Source organism: Rhinoraja longicauda, chromosome 9, assembly GCF_053455715.1.
Source record: "Rhinoraja longicauda isolate Sanriku21f chromosome 9, sRhiLon1.1, whole genome shotgun sequence".
Taxonomy (NCBI): Eukaryota; Metazoa; Chordata; class Chondrichthyes; order Rajiformes; family Arhynchobatidae; genus Rhinoraja; species Rhinoraja longicauda.
Window position 1 is genome coordinate 34132341 of NC_135961.1, and position 14564 is coordinate 34146904.

Genomic DNA, 14564 nt, shown 5'->3' on the forward strand with positions numbered 1-14564 from the left:
TATGCTGTCCATTTCTTTGCTTCAATGATTAAAATGTTATTGCTGAACGTAGTGAGTTCTTTAATAATAAATAGAAGCATCACTTCTGCAACTAGTAAAGACATTTTATAAAGTCATTTTCCTCTGGAGGAACAATTTCCCTTAATTGTTGCAGTGAACCAACTTTTTCTTGGCATTGGTTTATATGGAATGTTTATTATGGAGTGTGGAAACAGGCCCTTCAGTCCACCAAGTCCATGCCGACCAGCGATTATCGCTTACACTAGCACTATCCTATACACTGGGGACAATATACAATTTTTACCAAAGCCAATTAACTTACAAACCTGAATGTCTTTGGAGTGTGGGAGGAAACCAGAGCAGCCAGAGAAAACCCATGCAAGTCAAGTCAAATTTATTTGTCACATACACATACACGATGTGCAGTGAAATGAAAGTGGCAATGCCTGCGGGTTGTGCATAAAAAGAATTACAGTTACAGCATATAAATAAAGTTAATAAGTTACTATTAGTGTCGACAAAAATTTAGTCTCTGGGGTTATAAAAGTTGACAGTCCTGATGGCCTGTGGGAAGAAGCTCCGTCTCATCCTCTCCGTTTTCACAGCGTGACAGCGGAGGCGTTTGCCTGATCGTAGCATCTGGAACAGTCCGTTACTGGGGTGGCAGGGGTCCCTCATGATCTTGCTTGCTCTGGATCTGCACCTCCTGATGTATAGGTCCTGCAGGGGGACGAGTGTAGTTCCCATGGTGCGTTCTGCCGAACGCACTACTCTCTGCAGGGCCATCCTGTCCTGGGCAGAGCTGTTCCCAAACCAGACTGTAATGTTGCCGGACAGGATGCTCTCTACAGCCCCAGAGTAGAAGCAATGAAGGATCCTCAGAGACACTCTGAATTTCCTCAGTTGTCTAAGGTGGTAAAGGCGCTGCTTAGCCTTACCCACCAGTGCGGCAATGTGCGTTGCCCACGTCAGATCCTCTGCGATGCGGACTCCCAAGTATTTAAAACTGCTCACCCTATCCCAATAGACCCATTTATCTCCAGTGGCGTGTACGTCCTTGGATGTTTAGCCCTTCTGAAGTCCACAATCAGCTCCTTTGTTTTAGTGACATTCAAGAGGAGGCTATTGTCCTGACACCAGAGTGCCAGATCAGCCACCTCCTCCCGGTAGGCCTTCTCATCGTTGTTGGAGATCCGGCCCACCACCACAGTGTCATCAGCAAACTTGATGATGGAGTTTGAGCTGAACCTAGCCCCACAGTCATGTGTGTACAGGGAGTACAGTAGGGGGCTAAGGACGCAGCCCTGGGGGGATCCTATGTTCAGGGTGAGGGAGCTAGATGTGTGTTGCCCCATCCCGACCACTTGGGGCCTGGCAGTGAGAAAGTCCAGGACCCAGGCACACAGAGGGGTGTTAAGCCCCAGTTCCAGCAGCTTCTCAACCAGTCTGCTGGGGACTATTGTGTTGAATGCTGAACTAAAGTCAATGAACAGCATCCTCACATAGCCCCCCTGGCTGTCCAGATGAGAGAGAGCGGTGTGTAGAACCTGGGAGACCGCATCATCCGTGGACCTGTTCGGACGGTATGCGAACTGTAGTGGGTCCATGTTGCGAGGAAGGAGGGCATAGATGTGCTTCTTGACTAGCCTCTCAAAGCATTTCATGACAACCGAGGTGAGGGCCACCGGTCGGTAGTCATTTAAACACGCTGGAGAGGCATTCTTTGGCACCGGTACAATGATGGATCTTTTGAAGCATGCAGGGACCACGGACTTTGCCAAGGAGAGGTTGAATATTGTGGTGAGCACTGGAGCAAGCTGAGTAGCACAAGACTTTAGTACTCGCCCAGATATACCATCTGGGCCTCCAGCTTTCCTCGTGTTCACACGCGTCAGAGCCCACCTCACCTCATGCTCGGACACCGAGAATGTGTGCACATCCCCGGCGGTGGATCCCCCTCCAGCCTCGCTAGCCAGCGCCCTTTCGGTGCTGTTTTTAGACGGCGAGCTGGTGGTGTTACCCGTCTCAAACCGTGCATAAAAAGAGTTCAGGTCATCAGCTAAGGAGGAGCCGGCACTTCCGGTTGAGGGGGTGCTGGACCTGTAGCTAGTTATAGTCCGTAGCCCCTGCCAAAGGCGCCTGGTGTCCTGCTCCTCCTTCTGTGACTCCATCTTGTCCCGGTACCTTCTTTTTGTATCCTTCACTGCCCTTCGCAGTCGGTAGGACTCTCCCTTGTAGTCGTCCAGACCGGAGTTGTAAGCAGCGGTGCGAGCATTCAAGGCCACGCGAATAGACCTGTCCACCCAGGGTTTTTGGTTAGGGAAGATACTGACCCTTACCGTGGGGATGATGGTATCGGCTATTGTGGCAATGAAGTCCGTAACCGCTTCCGCAAACTCATTTACGTTTCTGGAACTTGCTTGGAACATGTTCCAGTCGACTTCGCTCAGTGCATCCTGCAGCATGGCCTCTGAATGGTCAGCCCACCGCTTTACGTCCCTCGTCACTGTCGCTTCCCGTACTATCCGTTGCTTGTACTCCGGCAGCAGGAAAATGGCAGCGTGGTCAGATTTCCCAAAAGGAGGGAGAGAAACGGCCTTGTAGCCTTTCCTGAACGGCGTGTAGCAGTGGTCCAAAGTTCTTTCCCCCCTGGTGACACACGTGATGTGTTGGTAGAAGTTGGGCATGACCTTTTTGAGATTTCCCCTATTGAAGTCTCAAGCCACCAGCACAGCCGCATCAGGGTTCTTATTTTGGTGTTGACACCTGTGGTCAGGATCAAAGCCGGTTCTCTGGCTCTGTAACTTTACCACTGTGCCATCATGCCATCACACGTTTTTTGTAATATCTTTAACATACAAATCCATTTGAGGCCAAGTTTTGACCTTTACAAATTTTATTTAAGTTGTGAATGTACATGTCTGCAAAATAATTATTTCTGAGGACAACCAAATTGCCATCTACCAAAGAGCGAATAGTGATACCTGAACAAAGACATAAAATGCTGGATTGTAGTCCAATGAATATAGTTTCAGATTAATTGATTTATATGAATATATTGATCTATATCCATTATAGACAATAGACAATAGGTGCAGGAGTAGGCCATTCAGCCCTTTGAGCCAGCACCACCATTCAATGTGATCACGGCTGATCATTCTCAATCAGTACCCCGTTCCTGCCTTCTCCCCATACCCCCTGACTCCGCTATCCTTAAGAGCTCTATCTAGTTCTCTCTTGAATGCATTCGGAGACTTGGCCTGCACTGCCTTCTGAGGCAGTGAATTCCACAGATTTACAACTCTCTGACTGAAAATGGTTTTCCTCATTTCCGTTCTAAATGGCCTACCCCTTATTCTTAAACTGTGGCCCCTGGTTCTGGACTCCCCCAACATTGGGAACATGTTTCCTGCCTCTAACGTGTCCAACCCCTTAATAATCTTGTATGTTTCAATAAGATTCCCTCTCATCCTTCTAAATTCCAGTGTATACAAGCCTAGCCGCTCCAGTCTTTCAACATACGGCAGTCCCGTCATTCCGGGAATTAACCTAGTATTGATCCCTACAGATCAGGAAGCATCTCTGGAGGATATAGATGGACGACATTTCGGGTTGGGTCCCTTCAGACTAGAATAGCAACCAAAAGAACCATCACGCCTGCTGCCTTGTTGGAAAATAACTTTCAACGACACACATTTATAAATGTATATATTACTGCATAAATTATAAATTAATACAAGTCCACCACCAATTTTCCGGCAACTGATAGTCCAGCACCTCCTTTAATCTGGACAAAATTACAAGAGGGCACTTATGATCCCTGGGATTCCCCCTGAAAATGTGGCGCCTAGGCTGGATTAAGCCACCCATCCACCTCCTTGGGTGTGCAAAATTTGAGAGAGAGAGAGAGAGAGAGAGAGACTGCTGCATTATATATGAATGATTCAGACATGATAATAATGAGAATGAGCAGAAGCTCAAAGCACTGGCAGGAAGGTCTGTGCTCATGGCCCTTCAGGCAAAGAAATTATAATATGTGCAGGAATTTAAATGTGACCATTTTTCAAGAGACACATTAAAGAAGTATGTACAATGCAGATGTCCACATATCTACATATTGAATGTAGTTAATGTACAGTGAAGGAGCTGACTCCACCGCACCACACTCCTGACCCTCGAACAACACAAAGCACTTTTGCAAATTTTGCAACAATTTCAATTTATATAGTACAATTGACATGTTGAATTGTCATCAGGCACTTTCCTGCTTTCTTTTCTCCCTACAATCAAATGGAAGATGGGTCCCGACCTGAAACCATGTCCTCCAGAGATGCTGCCTGACCCGCTGAGTTACTCCAGCATTTTGTGTCTCTTATCTTCAATGTAAACCGGCATCTGCAGCTCCTTCTTACACTTGTTTCACTGTCATATGAACTATGAAAGTCTTACTCCCCCCCCCCGACCTCTACAATTAGTCTGAAGAAGGGTCTCGACCTGAGACCTCACCTATCCATGTTCTCCAGAGATGCTGCCTGACCTGCTGAGTGACTGTCCTTTTGACAACCTCTTTCCAGTTGTAGCGGCGTCTCCTGTGCAGCGGGGGGCGCTGCGGGTGGAGGTCCGGGCGGCGAGAGGCGGCATCGCATGTGGCGGCGGCGGGTGCGCGGAGATTAAAACGGCGGGTGAGGTGAGCGTTTCACACGCGGTCTGGGAGAGGCCGCGGCTCCTTTGTCAGCAGCAGTCGGGGGCTGCCGTCGGACGGGGACGGGAGCCATTATGTAGCGTGGCCCGGGGACAGGAGATGGGGAGACAGGACTGGGGGGACTGGGAGACAGGACTGGGGGGACTGGGAGACAGGACTGAAGACAGGGCAGGGGGACCGGGGGCTGGGAGACAGGACTGGGGGGACTGGGAGACAGGACTGGGGGCCTAGGAGACAGGACTGGGGGGACTGGGAGACAGGACTGGGGGGACTGGGAGACAGGACTGGGAGACAGGACTGGGGGCCTGGGAGACAGGACTGGGGGCCTGGGAGACAGGACTGGGGGGACTGGGAGACAGGACTGGGGGCCTAGGAGACAGGACTGGGGGGACTGGGAGACAGGACTGGGGGGACTGGGAGACAGGACTGGGGGGCCTGGGAGACAGGACTGGGGGCCTAGGAGACAGGACTGGGGGGACTGGGAGACAGGACTGGGGGCAGGACTGGGGGCCTGGGAGACAGGACTGGGGGCCTGGGAGACAGGACTGGGGGGACTGGGAGACAGGACTGGGGGCAGGACTGGGGGCCTGGGAGACAGGACTGGGGGCCTGGGAGACAGGACTGGGGGGACTGGGAGACAGGACTGGGGGCCTGGGAGACAGGACTGGGGGCCTGGGAGACAGGACTGGGGGCCTAGGAGACAGGACTGGGAGACAGGACTGGGAGACAGGACTGGGGGCAGGTCTGGGGGCCTGGGAGACAGGACTGGGGGCCTGGGAGACAGGACTGGGGGGACTGGGAGACAGGACTGGGGGCAGGACTGGGGGCCTGGGAGACAGGACTGGGGGCCTGGGAGACAGGACTGGGGGGCCTGGGAGACAGGACTGGGGGCCTGGGAGACAGGACTGGGGGCCTGGGAGACAGGACTGGGGGCCTAGGAGACAGGACTGGGGGACTGGGAGACAGGACTGGGGGCCTGGGAGACAGGACTGGGGGGACTGGGAGACAGGACTGGGGGGACTGGGAGACAGGACTGGGGGGACTGGGAGACAGGACTGGGGGGACTGGGAGACGGGGGACTGGAGACAGGGCAGGGGGACCGGGGGCTGGGAGACGGGGGGCAGGGGACTGGAGACAGGGGGAACTGTGAGACGGGGGGACTGGGAGACGGGGGGGCTGGAGACAGGGGGAACTGGGAGGCAGGGCAGGGGGACTGGGGGGCTGGAGACAGCAGGGCTGGGGGGCTGGAGAGTGGGAGATAGGAGAGCTGGAGACAGGGCGGGGGACTGGGCGACGGGGACTGGAGAGACAGGGGGTGGAGAGACGGGGAGGCTGGGGGACGGGGGGGCTGGAGATGGGGACTGGGAGACGAGGGGATGGGCAGGAATAGGGACTGGGGGGGGGTGGGGGGGGCAGGGAGTACAGGGCTGGGGACCGAGCACTGGGGCAGGGACTAGGGGGTGGGGGCAGGAGATGAGGCTGAGACTGGTGCTAACACTGGGGTGGGGATGGGCTGGTGCACGTAAAGGTCTTTTTAATAGGAATCAGGTTATTTTTGTGACTGCAAGCTAAAAATATAAAATACTATATGTTGCAATGCACAACAGAATATAATTACACCACTCTCAATGGAAGCAATTGTTTTGTCAATTTCAATGGTTGCACATGGTGAAACTGACAGCCTGTGTTTTTAAGAATCAATGGTATCTGGTTACTGTGGGGAAGTTATGTGCAAACTTTTTTTCCTTGACAAATTCTCATCAAGACAGCTTTTTTTCTGCTTGTCAATTTCTAGAGTAACTTTCAAGGGTTCTCTAGTTCCCAATGGAAATTGCATTCTAACCAATTCAGCCCATATAGAGTCATACAGTGTGGATACAGGCCCTTTGGTCCACGCTGACCAACATACACTTGTCCCACCTGCCTGCATTTGGCCCATATCTCTTTATCCTATCACTGTATCTTATCTAAACCTTTCTTAAATGGTGTGATAGTACTGACCTCAACTACCTCCTTTGGCAGCTCATTACATACACCTATTGCCATCTGTATAAAAAAGATTGCCCCTCAGGTTACTGTTTAATCTTTCCCCCGTTAAAGTTAAAAATGATTAGTTTTCCATAATTCATCAGTTGAGTTATATTTGATTTGCATTATGGAAACATAGGCTTCAGCTGAACTACCTGTACATTTAAATTACTGAACTAGCAGCCTGACTGGACCAGAATGGCTTCTGGAGAATTTAAGTTCAAGACATTAAGTAATTCTGGAATTAAAGTTACTTGAAAATTTCATCCAACATCTGTGGAAAAAGAAATAGTGGGGACACATCAGGTGAAAGATCCAATGTCAGAAATGGAAAGGTAGAAAGCAAGTTAGTTTTAAGTCATGGGAAAGATGAAAGTAAGTCTTTGTAGCCCATTTTTAGTTGAATAAGTGGATGTTGTTGGTTTCAAGAAGCCATTTTCAATCCAGTATTGAGAAAACATGGCTAACGGCCGCACGGTAATGCAGCGGTACAGTTGCTGCCTCCCAGCGCCAAAGACCCGGGTTCGATCCTGACTACAGGTGCTGTTTGTACGGAGTTTGTACATTCTCCCCGTCTTCTTGTTGGTTTTCTCAGGGTTCTCCCGTTTCCTCCCACACTCCAAAGACTACGGGTTTGCAGGATAATTGGCTTTGGTAAAATTGTAAGTTGCCCCTAGTGTGTAGGATAGCGATAGTGTATGGGATGATCGCTGGTCAGCACGGGTTCAGTTGGCCAAAGGGCCTGTTTCCTTGCTGTACCTCTAAAATAAAGTCCAAAGTAAAGTCCCGTTATTTACTTAACTTGTTAACTGGTGTCTAAATTTGAGTTCCTACAGCATATTTGACAGAGTGAGAAACTGGCGCCAAAAGTTTAGAATCTTTATTAGAAGTGAAGTGGAAAACACAGCACAAGCTGTCGGGAGAGTCTGAGGATTTTAATTGGATGTCTCCTGAAAGTTGACAAATGGGTTCAATTCGAATTAAATTCATAGGTATCTCCGAACAGAACAAATACTGGACATGGAAGTAGTGGCAATCTTCAGTGCATATTCTTGTTGCAAGAACAAACATCAAAATGAGGGCGACCCAGTTGCGCCGCTGGTAGAGTTGCTGCCACATCGCGTCAGAGACCAGGGTCCAATCCTTTGTTGTCCGTTGCGTGTTACGATAATGCTTACCAGCAAATCTATATCGGGGATATACAAATAGAAGTCAATAATTGGTAAATAAGTCTTCAGTAAGTGTGTGCAGAGAGTTGTGCCCAATTAACATGAACTCTGGAGTTGATTCACTAATTTAAAGTTGTCAACATAATTAAGCTGTCTGCACACAAGGCAGTTAATTGTGAAAATAGCAATCTGTCTTCACTAAGGAAGATACAAGCAATCTCCCAGATGTTCTAGTGGCCAGAGATCCCAGGGTGACGGAGGAACTGAAGGAAATTCACATTAGGCAGGAAATGGTGTTGGGTAAACTGATGGGACTGAAGGCTGATAAATCCCCAGGGCCTGATGGTCTGCATCCCAGGGTACTTAAGGAGGTGGCACTAGAAATCATGGACTTATTGGTGATCATTTTCCAATGTTCTATAGATTCAGGATCAGTTCCTGTGGATTGGAGGGTAGCTAATGTTATCCCACTTTTTAAGAAAGGAGGGAGGGAGAAAACAGGAAATTATAGACCAGTTAGTCTGACATCAGTGGTGGGGAAGATGCTGGAGTCAATTATAAAAGACGAAATTGCGGAGCATTTGGATAGCAGTAACAGGATCATTCCGAGTCAGCATGGATTTACGAAGGGGAAATCATGCTTGACTAATCTTCTGGAATTTTTTGAGGATGTAACTAGGAAAATTGACAGGAAAGAGCTGGTGGATGTGGTGTACCTCGACTTTCAGAAAGCCTTCGACAAGGTCCCACATAGGAGATTAGTGTGCAAAATTAGAGCACATGGTATTGGGGGTAGGGTACTGACATGGATAGAAAATTGGTTGGCAGACAGAAAGCAAAGAGTGGGGATAAATGTGTCACTTTCAGAATGGCAGGCAGTGACTAGTGGGGTACCGCAAGGATCGGTGCTGGGACCGCAGCTATTTACAATATACATTAATGACTTTGATAAAGGGATTAAGTTACATTAGCAAATTTGCAGATGACACAAAGCTGGGTGGCAGTGTGAACTGTGAGGAAGATGCTATAAGGTTGCAGGGTGACTTGGACAGTCTGTGTGAGTGGGCGGATGCATGGCAGATGCAGTTTAATGTGGATAAGTGTGAGGTTATCCACTTTAGTGGTAAGAATAGGAAGGCAGATTATTATCTGAATGGTGTCAAGTTAGGAAAAGGGGACGTACAACGAGATATGGGTGTCCTAGTGCATCAGTCACTGAAAGGAAGCATGCAGGTACAGTAGGCACTGACGAAAGCCAATGGAATGTTGGCCTTCATAACAAGAGGAGTTGAGTATAGGAGCAAAGAGGTCCTTCTACAGTTGCACAGGGCCCTTGTGAGACAGCACCTGAAGTACTGTGTGCAGTTTTGGTCTCCAAATTTGAGGAAAGATATTCTTGCTATTGAGGGCGTGCAGCTTAAGTTTACTAGGTTAATTTCGGGAATGGCGGGACTGTCATAGTACTCTGTAAACACGCACCTGTTCCTCCATTCTTTTCAAGGAAAATTATGGAGGAACATATTTAACGCCTGTTCCTCCATTCTTTTCCAAAGTATGTGGCAGATATTAATATAGTTATACCTGACATAGCCGCGAATAATCTGCAAATGGTCAGAGTAGACAGGGCGAGCAATTGGGCAGGAAATTATAATATTTTAGGAGACGTGTCTGGGATACCTAGTTACACCTGTCTACTCTGTGCAAATGAGTGGAGCAACATAAAATAGCTCAATGGGAAAACAGATTTCAGTGTGTGAGGAGAGTTATGGCAAAATCAGTGCAGAAAAAGCTATGGGCTCAGGGATCACTCACGTGATGCATGCAGATATAAAAAGAAACTAATAAAGTAAATGAACCTATCCACCTATTGGTTTTTTTTACAGTAGACATCTGGATAATTTGATAGGGGAGCTGCATATTCTTTCCAGAAAGAAGAAAGGGGATGTAAAATACAATTATATCCATTTTGGGTTATACTTGTTTAGATTTTAGTTTAAAGATACAGCGATGATACAGCGATGATACAGGCCCTTCTGCCCACTGAGTCTGCGCTGACCAGCTATCACCCCATATGTTAGCACTATCTTGCATGCAAGGAACAATTTACAGTTTTTACCGGAGCCAATTAACCTAGAAACCTGTATGTCTTTGGAATGTGGGAAGAAACTAGAGCACCCGGGGAAAACCCACACGGTCACAGGGAGAACATGCAAACTCTGTACAGACTGCGCCTGTAGTCAGGATCGAACTTGGGTCTTTGGCACTGTATGGCATCAACTCTACCGCTGCGCCACTGTGTTGCTAACATAAACAATGGTTATCTGGTGATGATGTAAAAGCAGATCACATTTGATGGGAGAAACTATGGCACATAATAAGTAGAGATATTTAAAAGTACCACATGTCAAACAAAATTGCAGCACTGTCCTTGGAAGCAATGAATGTAGAATAAATAACATGAAATAGTTGTTGAAACATCCCGGATAAGTTAATGTTCAAATGCTATTAATTAAGAATTAAGCCATCAAGTTTACTCCACCATTCAATCATGGCTGTTCTATCTTCCCCTCTCAACCCCATTCTCCTGCCTTCTCCCCATTACTAATTAAGAATCTGTCAATCTTGGTTGACAATCTCCAGACAACTCTAAGTTTTAACAAATTCTGTTTAGTTTAGTATTTTAACAATAATTGGAAATGTTTACAAATATGTAAGCATTGTAAGATATTGCTGTAACATAATGACACAACTTAACAAACTGGCCTGATGCTTCAATCCATTCAGACCTATCAAATGGGTTAAGAAAAATTCTAGTAAAGGACAACATTTTTCATCAGATTAAATGTGTTTTCCTGCAAAGTACTTCACAGTAGATTTGTTGTTTGCCATGGGAATAGATGAGTGCTCCAAAGATGCATTGTTGCTGTCATCTCACGTCAAACCGAGCCTGTACTTGCTCACAAGGAACTGCGGGCACTGGTTTACAAAACAAGGCATAACGAGCTGGCATATCTCAGTGGGTCAAGCCACATCTCTGGAGGCCATGGAAAAGAGGCATTTCGGATCTTGAGATGGGTCCCGACCCGAAACGTCAACTATCCCTGTTCTCCAAATATGCTTCCTGACCTGCTAAGTGACTCCAGCACTTTGTGTGGGTTTCCTTTGCAGAATAGATTCACAGGGATATTGCTAGAACTGGGATGCTTGATTATGTGCAGGGGTTGGATAGACGAGGGATTTTTTGTTTGTCTGCAGCATTGGAGGCTGAGGGGTAATTAGCATCTAAAGTTCCCTGTGTGAGATATGGATGTAAGAAGTGTGAAATGTGAAACCAGAGGAGGGAATATATGTGGAAGGGAGCAGGGGGAAAGGAAAAGGGAGAAATGGGTGTGCATCCAAGTGGGCCACAGGGAATGCGAGGGGGGTGTGGGGGGGTGTTTGTCAGTTAGCTAAAATTGGTGAAGCTTGGTGGGAGCATGTGGCGTCACTGGCAATGGAGGAGGTGCAGGACAGAGAGGTCAGTGTGGTTCGTCTAGGCCTGCTAAATCTCCTGGTTGCTAGCCATTTTAACTCACCTTCCCATTCCCACACTAACCTTTCTATCCTGGGCCTCCTTCATTTCTAGAATGAGGCCACAAGCAAACTGGAGGAACAGCACCTCATTTTCTGCTTGAGTGTTCAACGGTTTGAACATTGAATTCCCTAGTTTAGGAACTAACCAACAAATGTCCCCCCCCCCCCTCTTTCCTGTACCCCACTTAGATGCACACCTTCTTTTTCCTTTCCCCTTCCTCCTGTCCCCTTCCACATATATTCCTTCATTGGGTGTGCATTTTGCACCTTGTCTATCGTTATCTCATACTTTTTTGGCATTTCATCTCTGGCCTGTGCCGAACCATCTGCCAATCGAAACCCCATCCGCATCCACCTATTGCTTGCCATACTGTGTCCAACCCCACCTCTCTTCCAGATTTCCCCTCCCCCCCACTACAATCAATCCGGGGAAGGGTCCTGACCCGAAACATCACCCGGACCCGAAACATCAGCGGAGATGCCGCCAGATTCACTGAGTTGCTCCAGCACTTTGTGTCTATCGTTGGTATAAACCAGCATCTGCAGTTCTTTGGGTCTACATCCTGACAAGTACTTGCTCACTTAGATCAATATATAACATTCGATTGCACCATTTCAGATGAGACGAAGAAAGTTATTAATCCCCCAAAGAACATCTGAAAGTAGATTATCTTGTCACATTTCTGCTTCCGTTGTGCAACCTGTCTCCAATTTCTCCTCTGTTACACCACTACGCCAGAAGTATATCTCTGGCTGTAAAATGGTTTGGGAGGTTCTGAAGGGGGCGGAAATGTCTGAAGAAGGGTCTCGACCCAAAACATCGCATATTCCTTTTCTCCGGAGATGCTGCCTGACCCGCTTCATTACTCCGGCACCTTGTTTCTATCTGAAGGAGGTATAATTGGTGCTGTAGAAATCCATGTCCTTTGAAGTAAAAAGATTCTTTTGGAACACAAACAACAAATTTAATTTATTAAAAATCAAGTTACCAGGCACAGAACATGAACTAATTTTTCTTCTCCCCACTTGTTTTAGGAAAAGCAGGATGACTTCTTTAGCCTATCAGCTGAAGCGTTTGGCGCTCCCCCAAACTGATTCAAGTCTTTTCTCTCGCAAAGAAATAGCATCATTGTTGTTTGACTGCAAGGAAGCTGCTGCTCTTGACAAGGAAACTTTCTTTGCCATAGGTAAGTGCTGGATACATCTACATTACCATTCCTCAGCATGTTTACCCTGGCAGTTGTTACCACTGTGGTCAAACATGGCACAGATTATTGGTAGCACTTGCCAGTTTATCACTGTACTATAAATCCAGCTGCAGCCTTTCTATATCTTGATATGTGGAGTTCATTTTATTAATATTTTATTAAACATAGAACAGTACAGCACAAGAACAGGCCATAGAGTGATACAGCGTGGAAACAGGCCCTTCAGCCCAACTTGACCATGTCGTCCAACATGCCCCACCTACACTAGTCCCACTTTCAGCCAATATCCTTTGAAACCTACCCAATCCATGTACCTGTCTAAATGTTTCTTAAAGTTTGCAATTGTACTTGCCTCATCTTTCCCCTCCCCTTCTCCCCCCCCCTTCTCCCCCCCCCACCCCCAGCAGCTTGTTCCACACACCCACCACCCTAGGTGTAAAAAAGAAAGTTACCCCTCAGGTTCCCATTACATTTTTCCACCCTCTCCTTAAACCTATGTCCTCTAGTTCTCAATTCCTTTACTCAAGGCAAAGGAATCTATTCCTCTCATGATTTTGTACACCTGTTAAATCACCCCTCATCCTCCTGCACCAAGGCATAAAGCCCTAACCTGCTCAACCTCTCCCTGTAGCGCAGTCGATCAAGTCCTGGCAACAATCTGGTAAATCTCTGAACCCTATCTTCCCTCCAATATGGTGACCAAAGCTGAACACAATACTCTAAGTGTGGCCTCACCAATGGCTTATATAACTGCAAATGACTTCCCAACTCTGGCTCACAATGTCTGTGGCGATCATGATGCCAAGACCATCACTTGTCTACCTTCACAGAACCCATATACTTCAATTCCTTGCATATTCATATGCCTATCCAAAGGTATTTTACATTCCACGAATGTATCTGCTTCATCCACCAACCCTGGCAGTGAGTTTCAGGTACTCACCACACTGTTTTAAAAAAAAACACCTGGCCCCATCCCCAAATATCCTTCAAACTTTACCCCTTTCACCTAAAAGCTAAGCCCGCTTGTATTTGATTTTTTTCCATCCTGGGAAAAAGATTCTGACTGTCTACCCTATCTATGCCTCTCATGATTTTATATACTTCTATCAAGTCTCTCTGCAACATTGGCATTCCACAGAAACCAATCCAAGTCTGTCCAACCTTTCCCTGTAGCTAATACCCCCTAATACTGGCATCATCCTGCCAAACCACCTCTGCACCCTTTCCAAAGCCTCCCAATCCTTTCTGTTATGGGGCGACCAGAACTGTACAAAAATGCAGCCGAACCAATGTCCCATAAAACTGCAACATGATTTCAAACCAGTTCAATCAAATTTTGGGTTAAGTATGAGTATGGGTTTGTTATTCGTATGTTTATTCATGTGACGTGTACCGAAATACAGTGGGAAAATCTTGTTTGCGTACTATCCAGTCAATCCATGCTATGTATGAATACAATCAAACCATTACACAAGTGCAAGAGGCAATGCAAAGGAAAAGCACCTGAGTGCATCAGAAAGTATTGCAGTTTACAGCTCTAAATACAGTTTGAGAAAGTGCAGATTAAAAAAATGTTTTATTGGGATGCATCACAGCATGGTTTGGGAACAACTCCATCCAAGGACCGCAAGAAACTGCAGAAAATTGTGGAAGCAGGCAAGACCATCACACAAAGCAACCTCCCTTCCATTGACCCCTACACTTCACGCTGCCTCAGCAAGGCCACCAGCATAATGGAGAATGAATCTCGCCCTGAACACTCCCTCCTCTTCCCTTTCCCATCAGGCGAGAGGTACAGAAGTGTGAAAACGCACACCTCCAGATTCACGGACAGTTTCTTCCTAGCTATTATCAGGCAACTGACCCATCCTACCAACAACT

At 47.3% G+C, this 14564-nt stretch overlaps 1 protein-coding gene across 2 annotated transcripts in view; it reads left to right on the forward strand.

Annotated features, from left to right (window-relative positions):
* Positions 1–4653: 4653 nt before the first annotated feature.
* Positions 4654–14564, forward strand: part of heatr1 (HEAT repeat containing 1) — an 86107-nt gene continuing 76196 nt past the window's right edge. For both annotated transcript variants that reach the window (XM_078405074.1, XM_078405075.1), the window contains exons 1-2: positions 4654–4687; positions 12508–12659. In XM_078405074.1, the coding sequence (XP_078261200.1) occupies positions 12518–12659 (142 nt within the window). In that variant the 5' untranslated portion in view covers positions 4654–4687; positions 12508–12517. The remainder of the gene's footprint in view (positions 4688–12507; positions 12660–14564) is intronic.